The sequence below is a fragment of the Marmota flaviventris genome, chromosome 1 (assembly GCF_047511675.1).
Source record: "Marmota flaviventris isolate mMarFla1 chromosome 1, mMarFla1.hap1, whole genome shotgun sequence".
Lineage (NCBI taxonomy): Eukaryota > Metazoa > Chordata > Mammalia > Rodentia > Sciuridae > Marmota > Marmota flaviventris.
In genome coordinates, this window is record NC_092498.1 from 161,096,651 (window position 1) to 161,116,340 (window position 19,690).

The window sequence follows — 19,690 nt, forward strand, 5'->3', positions numbered from 1 at the left end:
CCTGAATGGAGAGTTGGAGAGAGATGCTCACCATTGACTAAAAAGCCTGTTTTAGGGGCCCCACCGCACTCCGCTCAGCCACTCAAAATTCTGAAGTTTGCATAATGTAGAAAACGCTTATGGAATTAGTGATCAAAAATAAGCGCCGTATTCTCTATGGCCCCTCTCTGGTTTGGGTTTTGGGTTTTGTGGTGCTGAGGATCCATCCCAGGCCTTGTGCGTGCTGAGCATCAGCGCCACAGTGAGCTCTTCCCCCAGCTCCTGTGTGTTGTGTATGTTTTGTTTGTTCGTTTTGGGGTACAGGGGATTGAACTCAGGGGCCTCCACCACTGAGCCCTGTCCCCAGCACTATTTAGTATTTTATTTAGAGACAGGGTCTCACTGAGTTGCTTAGGTCCTCACTAAGTTGCTGAGGCTGGCTTTGAACTCACAATCCTCCTGCCTCAGCCTCCCAAGCCACTGGGATTACAGGTGTGCACCACCACACCCAGCTCCCATGTGTTTTATAAAACATCTAAGTGGAAACAGTCTGGAAGAACCTTTTTCTAAATATTAGTGAGATATATTTCGTTAAACATTTTTGAGAAATAAATGTTGGACCTGGGGGTCTCGAAATTTGCAATCCCTATATGGGTCCCTTTGATTCTGTAGCTGGAACACTTCTAGAATCATCTTAACAGATCAGTTGTTCTCTCTGATACGCACCATTCTGGTTAGTAGAGACCCACAAATATCCATCTCCTGAGGGATTTATAGCTGTTTGAGGAGAATAACAAGTAAACTAATATCCATGATGTAATAGTATGTTCTAGAAGTCTGATAGGACTGAAGCTTGGGGCTCTGTGGATAGTCATTAGCTGAATGGGTTAGTCCTGCTTCGGGTCTATAAAATTTGCAATGTTCAGGTCAGAAGTGCAAATTCATCCTCTTCTACTGGATCTGCCCATTCTGTAGTTCTACCCTTTCAAGTCTCTTCAGAAGCATGTCCGTTTTGGTTTTGATCTTATTTTAATTTATTTGAGACAGGGTCTCAGTAAGTGGCTGAGGCTGGCCTCAAACATGCAATCCTCCTGCCTCGGCCTCCCAAGTGGCTGGGGTTACAGGCGTGCACCACGGCACCCAGCCAGAAGTGTGGCCTTTTGAAACATGCTGGAATCATCAGCCTAGGCTAATTTTGCAAAATAAGCAACAGTCTTTGCAAGAAGCTTCTCCGCTTGGGAAGCAGGACAAAGCCTAATGAACTTGTGGATTCTGGTCCAGAGAACTTGGTCTGGGTTTTTTTCTTTGGTCCATGTGAGGTCTCCACAAAGCTGTTATTCCACTCTCTGCTGGGAATTTCCCACTTGGCCTTCAGAAGTCTGGGGATCAGGACAGAAGGCTGTGCTCAGGCACTGGCCTCCCGTAGGATGGATGGATTTAGCCCCAACCACAGAGAAGGCCCGAGACAAACACATGGGGATTTTCTTTTAAGGAAGTGTTTTCTCAGCCCCATCCTAGACATTTAGGGAAGTGAAAAGAGAGCTCTTCAGGGAGAAAGAAGGTAAACACAGGCCCTAATGGTAAAAAGGGGCCTTTCCTCTATTAGTCAGGGATTGAAAGCGTTTGAAGTGCTGTTTCTTTAGGGCCGTCCTGGCTTCAACACCCGGGTGCTACGGGTCGAATCTTAATGGCTCATAGATGGGCCTGCCTTGCCTCTTTCAGATGGCTCAGAGGTCTCTGATTTCTGTCTGCACATCTTTTGGGAAACATGACTGAAGGAAGGGTCATTTGCATTCATTTATTTTCATAATTCAGAGACAAATGGCCTAATGGATTTGCTGAATTCTGACAAAGAACGCAATTGCTAAAGGGGAAAAGCCCCAGCCGGTGAGGAGCTCATGTGCATTTTTTTTAAATCTCATGGTGTCCTCTGGGATTCGACTCCTGAGACGTTTAGGGAGCCCCAGGTACTTTTGAGAGAGGGGAACTTCTCACATCTGTTTTCCGGGGAAAGGTTTGTAGAAAGAACGATTGTGCACACTGCTATGGAGCAAATGATGAGTCCTTGCTCCTAGTGACTGTGCAGAAACCAGAGAGGGGCTCTGTTTGGATCCCCCACCCCCACCCCGTCCTGTGGATCAGACTCCGGGCCTTGAGCGTGCTAGGCCAGGGCCCTGCCCCTGCACCATCTCCCCAGTGGACATTCTCTGTTTGAGGCTCTGACTCTTCTTCCTGTTGCTTAGGGTATTTATTTTCCAACAGAAGTGCTCTCACCTCCAGAGAAAGCTGGAGTGAGCCAGGCACGGTGATTAATGCCTGTAATCCCAGCGGCTGGGGAGGCTGAGGTAGGAGGATCGTGAATTCCAAGCCAGCCTCAGCAATTTAGCAAGGCCCTAAGCAACTCAGCGAGACCCTGTCTCTAAATAAAATACAAAAAAGGGCTGGGATGGGGCTCAGTGGCTAAGCATCTCTGGGTTCAATGCCCAGTACCAATAAATAAAAAATTAAAAAAAAAAGAAATGGCAGGAGTGTATGTGTGTAAGACGGTCACCTTGATCAAGCATGTGCATTATTGGGATTACCCTTGTTGGCATTCATAGCTTGCCATTACTGAGCCTCCTGTATGTCTCAGGCACCAGACTCCCTGTGTCCATAGCCCAGCATCCTATGTGGTGAGGAAATGGAAGAGGTTTGGTTCTTGTCTGAACCACACAACCAGTGCATGGGAGAGGCTGCATTGGATCCCAAGTGTATCTGAATCCATATCTGTGATAGTAGATATCTTTTCTTTTTTTTTTTTTTTTTCTGGTACCAGGGATTGTACTCAGGGGCACTTAACCACTAAGCTACATCCCCAGCCCTATTTTAATGTTTTATTTAGAGATAAGGTCTTGCTGATTTGCTTGGGACCTCACTAAGTGGCTGAGGCTGGCTTTGACCTGGTGATCCTCCTGCCTCAGCCTCCCCAGCTGCCGGGATGACTGGCATGCGCCACTGCACCTGGCTAGATGTCTTTTCTGATTCTGTTTCCAGGCAAGATTTCTGCCTCATAGTCTTTTGGTCAGAGGACAGGATCTCTCTTTGGCCTAAGCACGTCTTTTGCAGATCTCTAGGGGATGTGCCTAACTCTTAATTACTTTCCCTCTTTTAAATCAGCAACAGGAGGTAATAGCTACAACTCTTACGCCATTTAGGCCTTGAAGGTAAAGCCTTTAGGGGCAAGGGTGTCCCAGAACAGAGCTAAAAAGACATCAGATAAGGTCTTTGCTTCTTTGACAGTCTTCAGCTTTCAAAGTACGGATACTTAGCCAGGATGTTTGCAGATTCCTGATCCAGAAAAAGCAGGAGGAGTGTGAGGACCATCTCTCTTGCGTTTGGGGTTGTTACCCTGCTGAGAAGACAGAGCTGGTCGACTCTGTATCGGTGCTCAGACACAAGACACCCAGATGAGCTGGGGCCATTGTTGGGACAGAAGCCAGGTCAGCGGTCTGGACTCCCTAGGAACTTGGACGCTGGGACAGGCCGTGCAAGGGGTCAAACTGATCAGAGGGGTTGCAAAGAAGGTGATCACATTGGGGCTGGGGCTCAGCGGTAGAGCGCTTGCCTAGCATGTGTGAGGCCCTGGGTTCCATCCTCAGCACCACATAAAAATAAACAAATAAAACAAAGGTGTGGTGTCCATCTACAGCCAAAAATATTTTTTTAAAAAACCGATCCTTGGCAACTTTGCAGTCTGGGTATTATGCATGGTGAGACCCACAGCTCCGGGTATGAATGACAGCGACTAAGCAAATGGCCAGATGGGAGGGTGCCGAAGCTAGAACCCAGGATCTAAGGGACAATCGGGGACAGTCCCCCCACAACACCAACACCTGGGTACTGAGGCCGCTGCCTGACATCTGTGTCGTACTGTCATGAAAATCTTTCCAAAAATAGTTTCCAAATGTCTCCTACTCTCTGCCAGGTGACAAATTACAAGCATTCTGCCTCCTAGTCACAGGTTAGTTCTCACTAGGCGATTTTACACCTGGGCTCAGGAGGGCTGAGCCGTTTGCCTGAGGTCACACTGAAGAGAATAAAGGAGTCGGCATTCTAGAGTGATCCAGCCACTCCCCAGAGATCCACCCCTCCCCAGGCTTCCCATGCGCAGTGTTCTTGACCCTGGGGGCTGGCGGACTCTCTGTGGTGGGCTGAGACGCATCCTCAGGCTCTTCTCATTGCCAGGAAGTAAGATGATTAAAAATGTCTCTGGACAGTGCCTGGTTTCCTCTGGCAGCAAGAATCTTCCCCATGGTTGAGAACCGCTGTGGGTGAGACCAGACTAAACCTCTGGTCACCTCCAGGAATAGGAGTCCTGTTCGTCCTCATTAGATGTTTGTGGAATCTAAGGCTCCAAAGGGGTCCATAAGCTCTTGTTTATGGAACAGGCAGGGAGAGGAGAGTCCTGGTCCTGCACATCTTCATTGAGCAGCTAGAATGTAATATTTATTAAGAGTCTATCAAGGCCGGGCACGGTGGTGTACGCCTGTCATCCCAGGAGCTTGGGAGGCTAAGGTAGGAGGAACGCCAGTTCCAAGCCAGCCTCAGTAACTCAGTGAGGCCCTAAGAAACTCAGTGAGACCCTGTCTCAGAATTAAATATTAAAAAAATAAAAAGGGTTGGGGATGTAGCTTAGTGGTAGAACACCCCCATAGTCCAAATATTAATAATAATAATCATCAAGTGACTAGTTATATGTTATAAACCATAACTAATATGCATAAAGCAATACCAAGGCCCTGCCTTCAATAAGCTTACTGTTATATTGGGGAAAGTAAACTAACTCACAACACAATTAGAAAATGCAGGACAGATATCAGGGGTTTTGTATCTCTGCTCCCTACCTGGGGATGATTTCATTTCTCCCTCACTACAGCATCTGAGGGGTTACTTTTATTATTATCTTCCATTTTACAGATGGACAAACTGAGATTCTGAGATGCTAAAAAATCTGTCCAGGATCTAATTGCTGGTAAAAGAGCTAACCTCATACTGGGGTCTGTCTGGTCGTGAACACCCGCTCCCACTCTGTCTTTGCTCTGTAAGGAGTGTCTTGATGAAAGCACTGGGGCGTCCGAATCAGAGAGAGCTTGCACATAAGAATATGTCCAGCCCTGAAATTGCTCACCAGGGAGGAAGCCTCCAAGAAGCAGCCGGTCCCAGAGGCCTTTGCAGGGTCATTTTTAAGAGAGAGAAACAGAGGGAGGGAGCAGCCAGAGGATCGCTCTGCTGCTCCGCGCCTTAGGAATAAATGCTTTGCAAAGCACCCAGGAAACCTTTGCGCACTGTGTCCCTGGCCTGGAAGGAGCAGCCCGGCGGGTCCTGCGGTCTTGCGCGGGCCAAGCGCGCCCTCTGCTGGCCGCGCGGGGAAGCGCCTCCTCTTTGAAGTCCCGCCCCGCTGTGCCGAGGCCACTCTGTGCCCAGCGCCCCGGGGAGCTCGAAGCCCAGGACGCTTTGGCAGCGAGATCTTGTTAGAAAAATTACACGGTGGCATTTTGTTCCCGGAGGAATCTGATAATTGTGAGCAACACCAGAATGGCCGTGCTAGGGAGGCCGAGTCGAGGAGGAGGAGGGGGAGGATGTAAAAGTGAGGCCGGGATGAGCCTCCCTCCTCCTGCTCCAGCGGGGACACCGCACCGCCTGGCCTCAGTTTCCCCATCTGTAAAGAAACCCCTTCTCAGAGCTCTCGCGAGGAAAAATGAGGCGATGCTTGCAAAGTGCCTGGCCCTGCCCCAAACGAAGTACCCTCCACAATCAGGGGCCATCAGAGCTCATTAACGTCCTCCTACCTCCCCGGCACCTCTCCTGGTGTCCCCTTGCGGTGGCTTGGGACATCACGTGGGCTAAAAGGCCTTTTTGTGTCGGCCCCGTTTGTTGCAGGGTCGGTTTAGCATCAACCTCCACGGGACGGGCCTGTCTCTGACGGACTCGGCCAGATGGACCTCGCAAGGGAACTACGCCGTCTCCGACATCAAGAAGTCGCCGGTAAGGCTGCGGGGTGGCACGGGCGGGGCTTGCTTTCAGCCTTTCTTAGGTTTTGGAGCCACGGTGGTGGTGCCAAGGGCGAGTGTGCTCTGCCATTTATTTGCAAAGTTTCGGGAAGAAAATGTAGGACTGAAGTCCAGGGTGGCAGCCTCATGGGGCTACTAGGTCCTTCTCAGTCCGTGACTGTGTGAACCATCCCAGTGGTTGAGGCCGCCTGGCCTGGAGGCTAAAAGCAGGGAGAAGCCTCTAACATGCCCTTGCAACAAGTCATTGTGGCCACAACCCCAGCCCTTTTTAATATTTTACTTTGAAACAGGGTCTCACTGAGTTGCTAAGGGCCTCGCTAAGTTGCTGAGGTTGGGTTTGAACTCGAGATCCTCCTGCCTCAGCTTCCCAGGCTGCTGGGATTACAGGTGTGTGCCTCCATTCCTGCCTCCCACCCACTCCCCCCTTTTAAAATAATTAGAGACAACTGCAATTCAAATGGGTCTGGAAGAGAGGGATAACTTACCAAGTGATATCTCTGGACAATTAGGGATACATACGCAGGTTGTACAGTAATCAGGTTTTTATGCTTTTATTTTATTATTTTTTAAATTAATTCGTTTATTTATTTGCTCTAGTTTGTTAGTGCTTTTAAATCTTGTGCTCCAGGTGTGGTCTAAGGGACATGTGGACGTTATTCCCTCAATGTGGCAATCTTATCAATAATAATTCTGCCTAGTCAAAATCAGAATATACAGAAGCAACTCAGTGCCCTACCTCTGGGAAGGGAGACACCCAGTTTTGTCTTCTGGAGGAAATCTGTTTCCTGATCCCTTTTTCTAAGTGCCAGGGTTACATTTGCGAAGAATAAGAAAAAAAAAAATCTACCTCACTCCTTCTTTTCTCAACCTGAGCCAATCAATCACTGACCTCCAATAGAACTAACTAAATAGCCATATCGATTGCTCACAATTTGATCGTTAAATATTTTCATAGTACTGAAAGGAACAGAAACAGCCCCCAGGGTTAAGAATGTGCCCTGAGATTACAGCATTCTTGCCTTTCCTCTTCCCTCCAGCAACTGTGCATTATGGATTTTAGTAGTAGTAGTAGTAGTATTGAAAAATAAAGTTAATATAGTTTTATTGTGTACAAAGTGTTAAATATACATTGTTTCAGTGACCCAGAACAACAACAACAATAAAAGTTGACTGTCCAGCAGGGTGTGGTTGTACACACCTGTAATCTCAGTGGCTGGGGAGGCTGAGGCAGGAGGATCAACAGTTTAAAGTCAGCCTCAGCAACTTTTCAAGGTGCTAAGCAACTCACTGAGACCCTGTCTCTGAATAAAATATAAAAAAGGACTAGGGATGTGGCTCAGTAGTTGAGCACCCCTGGATTCACTCCCCAGTACACCCCCCCCCCGCCAAAAAAATTTCCAAAACCATGGTTGAAGGTGTGGGGAAGCAACCATCTCAGTAAACTGCATAATGTGAGTGGCAATGGCGGGCTAGCCTCTGGCAACCTTACTGCAGTTTCAGGGGAAACTAAAAATAATGAAAGCCTGGAGCGCCACCTTATGGAGAGAATGATCACTGCAAAGGCTCTTCCTCACGCCTGCAGGGAGGACTCTGCCTGAGCTGGAGGAAGCTGGTGTGACAATAGCCTGTCACCATTTTTTTTTTTTTTTTTGTGTGTGTGTGTGTGTGTGTTCTATGACAGTTTAGAGAACCTGAGCTCAAAATTAATCTCCAGGGCCTGTGGAGCTCTCCTTATGAATACCCGGATCTGGGACACCTCATGGCCCCTGGCAGCCTGGACAAGTGCTGCTCTGTGCCTGACCTTCAATCTAGACCACAGAGCAGGGTCCCCTAAGGGTGCTCAGTGATGACGGGTCTCCACGGCCTCGTATGGAAAGACGCACGTGGGATCTCCTTCCTGAAGAGTCACAGAGAGCGTTGCCATGTTAGAGACTGGAGCAAGCACACAGGAAAGAAACCCACAGGACTTTATTCAAACCCACATTCCCCTCAGGCAGTGGTTCCCAGGCTGGAGTGTGTGTAAGCCTCAACAGGGTTTGTGTGGGGTTTTGGTTTTGTTTTGTTTTGTTGGTTTTTGTGTGTACTGATTGATTGTTTGGTACCAGGGACTGAACTCAGGGACACTCAACCACTGAGCCCCATCCCCAACCTTATTTTTATATTTCATTTAGAGACAGGGCCTCCCTAAGTTGCTTAGGGCCTCACTAAGTTGCCGAGGCTGGCTTTGAACTCCCAATCCTCCTGCCTCAGCCTCCCAAGCCACTGGGATGACAGGTGTCTGCCAGGCATCCCAACCACACCCAGCAGGATTGTACATTTATAACAGTTTCCAGGTGATGCTGGTGCTCCTGATCAGTAACTCTGTTTTGAGACCCACTGACCTAACTTAAAGCAACCACAAAACCTGTCAAAGGCACACCTTTTAATATTCCCACAGAGTCAGTGTGCATGGGAGACGCTTTGGAAACGGTGCAATAACCTGCCCCCACCCGATGCTCACTGCCATCTCGCCCTAAGGGACCGAGGCACAAGCCCTCTGCAGTGTGGACCCTGGCCATTTATAACACCCTCTTTTCCAAAGGTGAAAGCCTCCCTTTTCCAAACTTGCTTAACAATAAAATATTTCCCCAGGCAACACTCAAAGCAAAATCAGGACATTCAGGTCGAACTGGATCTCGGGGGCCAATGCAGAGCTGAGGTGTTGCCTCACCACCAGGGGCAAACCCCGCCAAAAAGAAGCCTCAACACCAAGTTCACTGTTGTTGACTTCCTTGTGTGCCATGAAAAGAACTCTCTCCTACTTTCACCTCAGAAAAATAACCATGATTGTAATTCAAATACACTAGTTCCTCCTTCATTCCCAAGGGGATGCCTGAAATCTCAGAGAGTACCAAACCCTAGAATTACTAGGTTTTTCTCTGTACATTCATATCTATGACAAAGCTTAACTTAATAAATCAGGCACAGTATCTGTGGTCAACTGGAGTCCAAAAATAGCATATGGAAAATTCCAGAAACAAGCAATTCATACGTTTTAAAATGTGTGCCATTTTGGAAGAGTGCCATAAATCAGAGTGGCTTTGGGATTAAAAATTAATGAAAGTTGTATTTTATTTATTTATTTGTTTGTTTGTTTATTTATTTTGGTAATGGGGATTGAACCCAGGGGCACTTAACCACTGAGCTAGTAAGATATTAACAACAATAATTAATAATACAATAGAAATATCATAACAATATATCATAGTAAAAGTTATGCAAATGTGGTCCCTCAAAATATCTGACTATGCTGTACTCATTCACCCTTTTTGTGACAATGTCCGATGATACAGAACCTACTCGATGGGATGAAGTGAGCGCCTGTCAATCAATACTCAGCCGTGGCTCTCAGCATGAGGTGAAGGATGTGCCATTGTGATGTAGCATTGGGCTACTCAATAAGGTTTACTTGAACACAGACACTGTGGTACCATGAACGTCCATCTGATAGATGGCTACTAAGTGACTAAGGAGAGGGTAGCATATATAGCATGGATACACTGGACAAAGTGATGGTTCACATCCTGGGTAGGACAAAAAATTTGATCACACTACTCCAATTGGCACACACTTTAAAACTCATGAATTGTTTTCCATTTAATATTTTTGAATTTTCCATTTAATATTTTTGAACCTCCAATGACCACAGATAGTGGAAACTGTGAAAAGTTAAACCTCAGATAAGAGGAAGGCTACTGTAGATATTTATTGGGCAGTTTACAGATATGAATTCTGTGTGTTCCTCCCGGCTGTCACACCACCAAGGATTGGGATAGCAAGGTTTAAGAGTGAGGTCAGTTCTTGGGAGAGCAAGGTGATGAGGTGGGCAGAGGAATACAAGCCTGATGTCATTGGGTGTCGGGCTCAGTCTAGCCTGCAGCAGGCCCCCGCCTTGGGTGCCTCAGTCAAGCCCTCAGTGGCTGCACAGAGAAGGGGAGCCTTGCTTTCTTCATCTGTGCCGTGCAGACTGTAGTGTCCCTCGTCTCTTTGGGTTCTTGAGAAGCATAAATGGAGTAAGGAAGTGAAGTTGATTGCATGTCACCAGGAAGATAACAGGAGTGGAGCACTGGCTGTGGGTGTCACAAGGTCCCGGTGTGAATGTTGCAGGCAGGCAGAGCAATCTAGGGAGTGAGCTTATCTGAGTGCAAGAACCTCGGACTGTGGTGTGAGCTGAGTGAGCCTGTGCACGTGGGCCCACTCTAGACTTCTAAGCAGATGCTTTGGCTGCGCCCACTCAGCACAGGGCCTAGTAGTTTCCATGCGCTCCGTTAGATCTCTGCATGAGGGCAGGTGAGTTTCTACTCATCCGTTAGATCTCTGCATGGGGGGCAGGACCATGGCCCGGAGGTGAGATCTGAGAGAAGATGATGGAATTCTGAGCTCCTCTGCCAGGGGAGAGCCCCTCAACTCACCAGTGTGCTCAGGATACAAAAATGCCCTTCGAGCACATCCAGAATCCCCTTGCACCCCAAATGCCCTTCTCAGAGCTGCCCAGAAGAAGGTTCTAGAATAGGCCTGTACAGCCAGGCAACACAAAGAGCCCTGGGGTTGGGGGAATTCCTGGCCAGGAGGGCAAGGGGCTTTGTGTACCCTGTGTGCCTGGGGGGTGTTTAAGGGCAGGGGACAGGGGACTGTTCTCTACATCCTGCCATCTACCTGACATTCTTTGCATTTGGAAAAGGGCCATCAGAGTTGTTTTGGAATTAAACATTAATGAAAGATGGTTTTCTTTTTTAATTTAATTTTTAGGGGGTACTGGGGTTGAACCCAAGGGTACTTAACCACTTAGCCACATTCCCCAGCCCTTTTTATATTTTATTTAGAGACAGGGTCTCACTGTCTTAGGGCCTTGCTAAGTTGCTGAGGCTGGCTTTGAATTTGCAATCCTCCTGCCTCAGCCTCCTGAGCCGCTGGTATCACAGGTATGCACCACCACACCTGGCCATGCATGCATTTTTATTCTGTACATTCTTATAGAAACTGGCCATGTTTATACATATATTTGTATATACATAACTTTCAAGGACTAAATTTGGAATATGCACATATGTATGTGTATATATGCATATGCATACATATATGTATATGAATAGTGTTCATGCGCAATAGCCAATAGTCAAGAGCAAATTTCTTTGCACATGATTTCAACCCTAACATTTCAGTTTGGGGTCCTAAAATCATGTGTCCATTACTTAGGATCTCTGTGGGTTTTCTCAGCAAACTGCCCACCTTCCAGGCCAGCAGGCTCCCCTTATAGCGCCCTCCAAAGACACGCCGGTAAATGCCCTGCCATCAGACAAGCACAGCCCTTCCTAAATCACGGTAGTCACTCCCTAGTTATATAACTGAGAAAGCAGAAAAAAATTAGTGCCAAGTGTAAAATACAAGCCCTTCTTAATGCAACAGAGATCCATCCGTTTGACTTATATGTAATAGTTTGAACTACGCTAATTGCACATTAGCTGAAAAGAGAATTCTGGAAGGCCCACTCTAATGAAGGAATAAAAATTAACACTGCATGCTGTGTGGGTGGATGCTTCTTATCTACTTTTTTTTTTTTTTCGCTTTTTTTTCCCCTGAAAGAGACACTGTCTCCATGACAGTTGTGTTTATCTTATTTGCTTGCTTGGTATGGTGCTTTTTTTTTTATCTTATAGTAAAAATGAATTTTAGCTAAATCAAATTAACAGACTTCCAATAAAGGATTGGCGTGAAGCCTGAACCACGTTTACCTTTCAATTTTATAATCTTATAATTACCCACATTTTTTTCTCGTCCTCAGGAAAACAGGATGGAGAGCCCCCCGCCCCCCCCCCCCACAATGCCTTTATGATCAAGAGAGCAAACCCTTCCTGAGCATGTGCATTGGGCCAAGCACTTTGCTGAGCACTTATTAAGTGCTTATGGCAAACACGTTAGAGAAACTCTCGTGCTTTCCATTTTACAGATGCCCCAGCACATGGAGGCTTTCAGGAGCCTGTTCCAGTCCCAGGCAAATCTGGTTCAAGTTACCTCCTCTGCTGGATGAGGAGAGTTTGGGTAAAGCTTAGCTTTGAGGATCCTAAAGACTTTTCTAGCATGTTAGCATCCTGAAGGGCACCAGCCCTAGACTCATGCCTGGGAGAAGTTCCTAGCTAGGGGATCAGTTGTTCTGTCATCAAACCCAGTTCTTGTTGGTATCTGTACCACCTAGTACCTGTACCAACTAGTTCCAGAACTAACATGGCCCCCCTAAAACCAGAACCAAGTAGGGTCCTAGAAACAACTCTCCTGAGCTCGGAGGAGCCCAGTGGCCGAGCCCTTGCCTAGCATTGGCAAGGTTCTGGTTCCATCCCAATAAGAAGGAAGGAAGAACTCTTCCAGACAGGGTCTCTTTCAGTTTTAAACTAAAGAGAAAATGTTTTGTTCTTCTTCATAGTTAAACTCACTGTTTTCTTCCTCCTCCCCCACACTTCCTTCTTTCTTTTATAAAAAGAAAAGGAGGGGATCCTTTGTTTGCAGGAGGCTTCACAGATGGGCTACCTGACACAAATCTTCATACCCCTTCACCCAGTTCTGGGAACACAGCCCAAAGACACCCTGAAATTAAGACCCTGATCTCTTCGTCATTGTGTTAGTCCCAGTAGCAGAAATAGTGGAACATGGTTTGGAGAGGGAGGTGGAAAAGGATGTAAGTGACATGGTAAATACATAATGCAATGCAATGCTACAATTAACAGAAACAATTATAGCATTAAAGCAAGGCAGTGTTCCACATTTCAGAAACACAAGGCAGTTTCAGCCACATTCATTCATTCATTCACTCATTTACTCATTAATAGATGTGTGTTTGGCATCACTATAAGCCACACACCATGCTAAGTTCTGGATGCTTTTGGATTTTAATGAGAAATTAGGCCAGGCATGGTAGCACATGCCTATCATCCCAGCAGCTCAGGAGGCTGAGGCAGGAGGATCATGATTTCAAGGCCAGCCTCAGCAACTTAGCCAGGCCCTAAGCAACTCAATGAGACCCTGTCTCTAAATAAAATACAAAATAGGGCAGGGAATGTAGCTCAGTGGTTCAGCATCCCTGGGTTCAATCCCAAGTACAGAGAGAAATTTCACCTTGCATCATGAAGCTTACCTTCCAGCAAGAAGACAAAAAAAAATTTTTTTTTAATTGCCCAATTGCAGGGTGCTGTGCAGCAAGTAACTGGGTCAGGAAGGTTTCTTAGAGGAGATGACCTTTGACTGAATTCTGAAGAATTTATTAGGCAAATATTGGGGTGGGTATAATGCACACACACAGGGAAAGAGAAGAAAGTTCCAATCAGAGAGACTGGGCATGTGCAGAGGCCCTGTGTTTTAAGGGGCATATCAGAAGAACAGCCCAAATAAATACCATCGTGAAAAAAAAGAATAGCACAAGATGAATCTGAAAAGTCAAAGACAAACTATGCATGTCTGTAGACCAGGGATTGACAAAGAAAGGGCCAGAATGCAAGTATTTTAGGCTTTGAGGACCAAGAAGCAAAATCAGTGATGTCATATGTGTATTTATATGTCAAGAGAAAAAGAATATGTAAAAATTTTGGATAAATGCATAATGTAATGATTGAGTACTTTATTTATAATACAAATCTACCAATGAGAAGACTGGCGTATTGGTGGAGGAAACATTTGGCTTAATTAGTGTTCTCTAATTATCAAAATGTATTGTAGATATTTACCTGTTGATGCAAATCTAAAATGAGATCATATCTAATTCATGCATGTTGCAAAGTGTTCTTTTACATGCATACATGTTGTCCAACACCGATATCTGTCCACAGCTGTCTAATTTCATTTGAGCGTACTCATGGTTTGGCAGGCCTTTATAGAATCCTGTTGGAGTTTTCTCCTGATATTTGCATATCATTTCATTGCACATTAATCACCATTAAACACTTGCAACTGAAAATGAAATGGAAGCTCCTCAATTACCTAGCTAAATGAATTTTTGAAATATGAACATTTCCTTTACACTTACATCAAAGTCCAAATCATACTGCTGTTTAAACTCAGAAAATATAACCACTGTAAATTTGTGTGCGATGAGATGTAGTTTTTTTTTTTTTTTTTTTTTTTTTCATTTTAACTTTTGACAGTCTGGGGAGGTGTTAAAGCAGCTTAACATTACTTGTGATTTAAATAATGTTCCTTGTCATTGAAATGCCCTTACCACAGTAGGAGTTTTGCCAGTAATTGCAGATTTGCCATATCACCCTAGGTACACTTCATTAGGAAGTATTACCAAGTCTATAGCAAGGCTAAAGTTCAAACACTAAGCATCCAGTTGGAATGACTGGGAACAATTCTTACTCAGAAAACTTTTAATATGGGTCCTGAGCTCAAAAGTCAAAATAAAACTTTACTGCTAAGTGATTACACTGCAGTGGTAAGACAAGTCAAGGAATTCAGCTTCTAGTTTTTTTACAAAATTAAAAAGGCACAAGACTGATGATGATTAACTTATAGCAAATGAATTCATTATTGATAATACTTCATTGGTAATACTATATATTCAATTATTGACAATTCATGATTGACATTACTATATTGACAATACTATATATTCAATACATTATTAAACCTGATAGGTTCAATTATTTTCCACACAGTACCTGCTGATAAATAATACAATGAATAACCATAGGCTTTAAATCTTACAGTTTCACAAGCTTTGTAGGTTTTCCAACTAAAGCTCTTTGCACTCCAAACCTAGTTGTACCACAATCTGTTTTCAACACCTCTTAGCAGATTCCACTTCAGTTTTTCGGCAAGAGTGTTTTTTCTCAACCTCATTGAAATATTGTCACCCATGCTTATTTCGTATGAGCCATTCATAAAGGCTAATTTTTTTTAAGTCAGTTCAGATTGACCCTTGTCGCCTCAAATGACAACAGCCCCTAAATAGTATCAGTAATATCTGTTGACTCATCAAGAACCTAAGAAACCCACTCAAAATCATCTGCCTTGTTCTTAATTACCTATTGGCGTGGCTGCCAACGTCATCAACTTTCTGGGGCAATTCTTCTTGCCAAAAGGGTAGTTTCCTTAAATTAGTTTATTTTTGCTGGACACATTTCTTGAGCTGCTGCAATTAAACAAGATGTCATTAATTCACTATGAGTAAGTTGTTTTCCTTGCCTGACTAACAAGTGAGCAAACTGGAGACACTCATTTTCATATTTTATTTTTGGGTAAGAATCATGCTCTGGTAATATACCCCATTTTACACTTTATACATTTCTAAACCATTACAGGAATATTTGTGATGATTTTAGTTTGATAATGTTGGTGCATATCATTTTTCTTTAGCAAGACTATATTGTCATTACATAATAAATGCAATGCTTTGTCATCTAAATTTGATAACAAAACAATCTACCTGCCATTATATACTAAAAGTATAACATTCATTTTGGGGAGGGGAATGGTTATTTGTTGCTAAGGATCAAACCCAAGACTAGCATTCTACTACTGAGCTGTACCCCTAATCCCAGCCCGAAAGTATAGCATGCAAAGTTCACTTTCCCTTCTTTTCTTCATCTGTCTTCATGATTGCACTGGTAGAAAACAAGTAAATAAAATGAATCAAGTTAAAACAGTGTCGCTATGACACACTGAGCATCAATGTGAAACTGAGACCTACTGCAACTCCTCATTTCTGTTGCAAAGTGAAAGTAGCCATAGAGTTTAGGTAATAGAGTGAACATGGCTGGTTATAATAAAACTTTACTAATGGACTCTGAAATTTGAATTTGATAGAATCACCTCCTGTCAAAAAAAAATGTTATTCTTGGTTTGCTTTTAATCAATCATTTTTTTAAAAAATACTTTTTTAAAAAATGTTTTTTAGTTGTTGATGGACTTTTTTTTAATATTTTTTTTACTTGCTGATAGACCTTTATTTTATTTATTTATATGTGGTGCTGAGAATCGAACCCAGTGCCTCACACATGCCAGGCAAGTGCTCTCCCACTGAGCCACCACCCCAGCCCTGATCCACCATTTTAAAATGTAAAAACCAATCTTGGCTCGTCCACCATGAAAAACCAAGTGGTTGGCTGGATTTGGCCCTTATACCATAGTTGGCCAACCCCAGCGTTAGACCCTGGTGAGCATCTTAGGTTTCATTTAATTTCAGAAGGTCATGCCTACTGTGTGTACAATAATGATTTTTCACAAAAGGTGTTGCGAGCTCTGAAAATGTTAGGTAATCTAAGTTGATGTGTCTCTTTGCAGGATGGTACCCGAGTCGTAGGGAAATGTGGTGGTTACTGTGGAAAATGCACTCCATCTTCTGGTACTGGCCTGGAGGTGCAAGTTTTATAGCTAAGGTATGTGTTCCATCTCTGATCTGTCTCTCCTCTCTCTTTTCTCCCACCCCCCCCCCACACACACCATTTCTTGTGCAGCCTAATGAGGAGCAGCTGTGGGCCAGTCATTTCCCCCAGTCAGGGTCACTAGTAAGGGTACTGAAACTGGCCTGATACTATCCTATCTTTTTTTCTCTCTTGCCCATCTGCTTTCACATGAGTGAGGCCATCTGTCCTCCACCCTTGAATATGAGGTCCCTCCCAAGGCTACATGAATCCGATTTCTCTGCATTGAGTTTTTAAAATCTTCTCTACCGGCAGACTCCATCTCTAGGAGTCTTGCTTCAGGCAGATTCAGGGATCTGTATTTTTAATGCAGGGAATTTGGATGCAGGGAGCACACAGATCATCTTTTGAGAGCTACTGTCCAGGAATACGATGATAATAATAATAGCAATGGTAATTGTCAAGTCCTCGCCATGCTAAGCAAATTACAGGCATTATTTAATCGAATTCTCCCAAGGAACCCATGAAGTGAGGCTTTGGAGCTTTACAGAAGCTGAGGCCCACATCTATTAAAAAGCTGCTTCACGGTCCCTCCAAGTGCCCAGGAGGGCTCTCGGCCACTGTACAGTGCCACCAGCTTTGCCACTCACAGTGTGGCATTGGGACCAGAAGCAGCAGCATCACCCGGGAGCCTGTTTGAAATGCAGAGTCTCAGACCCCACAAAAATCAGAATCTGCATTTTAACAAAACAGGGAAGAGAAATTTCTCTTGGGGAAGAGAAATCCTGCATAAAGATCCGCAGTCCCTGGTTAACTGCATCATGCTGGCGCGGGCTCCCTCTGCTGGACTTAGGGTGGAATTGGTCACTATTTTTTTATTTTTATGTTTTACATCGTCCTGGTGTGTTCAGCCGCCAGGGACAAGCTCAGCCAACTCACGTGGGCCTCCTAATCTTCCCGGATCTTTCATCAGCTCTTTATGAAAACCTGACACAGGAGTACTTATGTGACATTTATGACCTTTTTAATATTTAACTAAGTATCCACATCTGAAATTATGTTCTTAAATTGGAATTATTTCTGTTTACAAGGGACAAAGGAAATATATTAAATAAATAAGATGTCCAGGGCTGGCTTGGGCACAGCTGCATCCAGAGGCTCAAACAAAGTTATCGGTTTTCTTTCTTTTTTTATTGATCAGCAACGATTGCCTCTTAAATAACTTCTTTCTCAGACAGATGGTCTCCCCCACACCATGGTCCCAGGCAGCTCCAGGATGACATCATCCTCATCATAGCTCATGACCCAATAAATACTCACCCCCAGCATCCATTATGCAAAAGAACTCTGATTGGCTCTGATTGGGTCCCGTGGCTACTTCTGAACCAATCTCAATATCCAAGGGCCTGAGATCACATACCTTCCTAGAGTCAAGTGACTGATAGCTTCAAGAGAGACATCATTCCTAAGGGACAAGAAGATATTTGTTATCAGAAAAAGGAGACCAAAATTAATGCTGGCAAAATTCATTGAGTGTAGCTGGATGAGGTGGCACATACCTATGATCCCAGCAGTTGGGGAGGCTGAGGCAGGAGGATCTCGAGTTCAAAGCCAGCCTCAGCAACTTAATGAGGCCCTAAGCAACTCAACAAGACCCTGTCTCTAAATAAAATATATAAAGGGCCGAGGATGTGGCTCAGTGGTTAAGCGCCCCTGGGTTCAATCCCTGATACCAAAATAGAAAAAAATATATATATTTTTTAAATCGGTAGAAAATAATAGTGCCATTTTAAAACTATATATGTAAAAATATATGGCTTACCTACTCTTTGGCTTTTGGCATTTGAGGCAAAAGGTTTACATTTTCTGATTTGTTCATTTCAGGTGCTCTGAAGAGGAAGCCATTATGGGATGGATGAAGGATAGTCATGCAATACCTCCACCTTAAATCTGGGTGCCTGTGTGTGTGAGAGACCTGTATGCCCGTGTGTGTGTGTGTGTGAGTGTGTGTGTATATGTGTGTACATATGCATATATATATAAATATATATATGTGCAGGTTGAGCATCCTCAGTCCAAAAATCTGAACATCAGATTCCGTGTGTGCAAATATCACGAAATCTGAAATCTGCAAACACTTCCGGTCCCAAGCATTTTGGATCAGGGATCTTCAACCTGTGGAATAGCCTGATGATGTAAAGTTTAATATTTATATGTTTGAAATTATTTATTGTGATGTAATATTTTTGTACGTAAAATGATTTTATTGTGACTGCCTTCGCGTTATTACTTTTGTCCCCTGCAGTCAAGACCACTGCATTTTACGTACTCTACGTTATATGTAGGACTACGACAGAGGTAACTCTTCCTTATCACGGTACACTGCGGTTTACTTTTTTATCTGTCCGTGTTTTGCTGATACTTTTTTTTTAAATTGTGATTTGCGTTTTGAAACAACCCAGCCATCCCATCATCAAGGTGCTACAAGAGTCATACAAGGGTAGTTTGGGCATTTCTGGAAAAGGTTCGTTAGCCAATGAGTCTCATTAGCTAACCAGTTAGTAACATGGCACGCAGACTGTACCAACTGGGAATTCTATTCAGTAGCTATTCGGTTTCATGTGATCTCTGGGAAAAAAAAAATCTATCTATCTATCTATATATATATATATGCTGCCTTGGTGCTAATGTTGTATGTATTTAAGTGACTTTCAGACTTCTAATAAAAGGGAGCAACAGAAAGACAGTTTCCAGTGGACAGAGTCACTTGGATAGAATAAGACCAATAACACCCTTATGTTTTGGACATGCCACTTTTGGAAGAGAGTGGAACTTTATTCTTGCTGGTATTGCTGTGGACCCTCGTTGCTTCAGTGTGCGGCTCCTGGGTCTCTCTGCATTGGGACAGAGGATTTGGCAGAGACACACTGGGAAAATGAAATCCTCACACTGTTTGGCCAAGGTATTCTAGAGTGACATCCAAGGTCACTGAGCAAGCACAGCCTATTTTTCTACGAGTGACCTTCAGCACACCCTGGAGATGTTCCTGAAGGTTCTGAGTCATCAGGATTATCCTTTGCTGAGGACTGGCCTGCTCCTCTGGCTGAGCCTGATACCCCGCCATTCCGCCTGTAGTATCCGATGCTGTGTGAAGAGATGGACTTTGGAATACAAGGTGCTGGTTTCTTTCTGATCTTCTGTGAATCCACGTTTTGATACTTCTTTCCAAGAAGTGGGGAAGCCTTGGTCTTTGTGCCCTTCCAACTTGATTGG

General features: G+C 44.4%; 1 protein-coding gene across 2 annotated transcripts in view; it reads left to right on the forward strand.

The window, feature by feature from the left end:
* Adamts9 (ADAM metallopeptidase with thrombospondin type 1 motif 9) overlaps window positions 1–19,439 on the forward strand; it is a 157,095-nt gene extending 137,656 nt beyond the window's left edge. For both annotated transcript variants that reach the window (XM_027954537.2, XM_027954538.2), the window contains 3 exons: window positions 5,899–6,003; window positions 16,338–16,432; window positions 18,302–19,439. In XM_027954537.2, coding sequence (XP_027810338.2) covers window positions 5,899–6,003; window positions 16,338–16,427 — 195 coding nt within the window. In that variant the 3' untranslated portion in view covers window positions 16,428–16,432; window positions 18,302–19,439. The remainder of the gene's footprint in view (window positions 1–5,898; window positions 6,004–16,337; window positions 16,433–18,301) is intronic.
* Window positions 19,440–19,690: the final 251 nt, after the last annotated feature.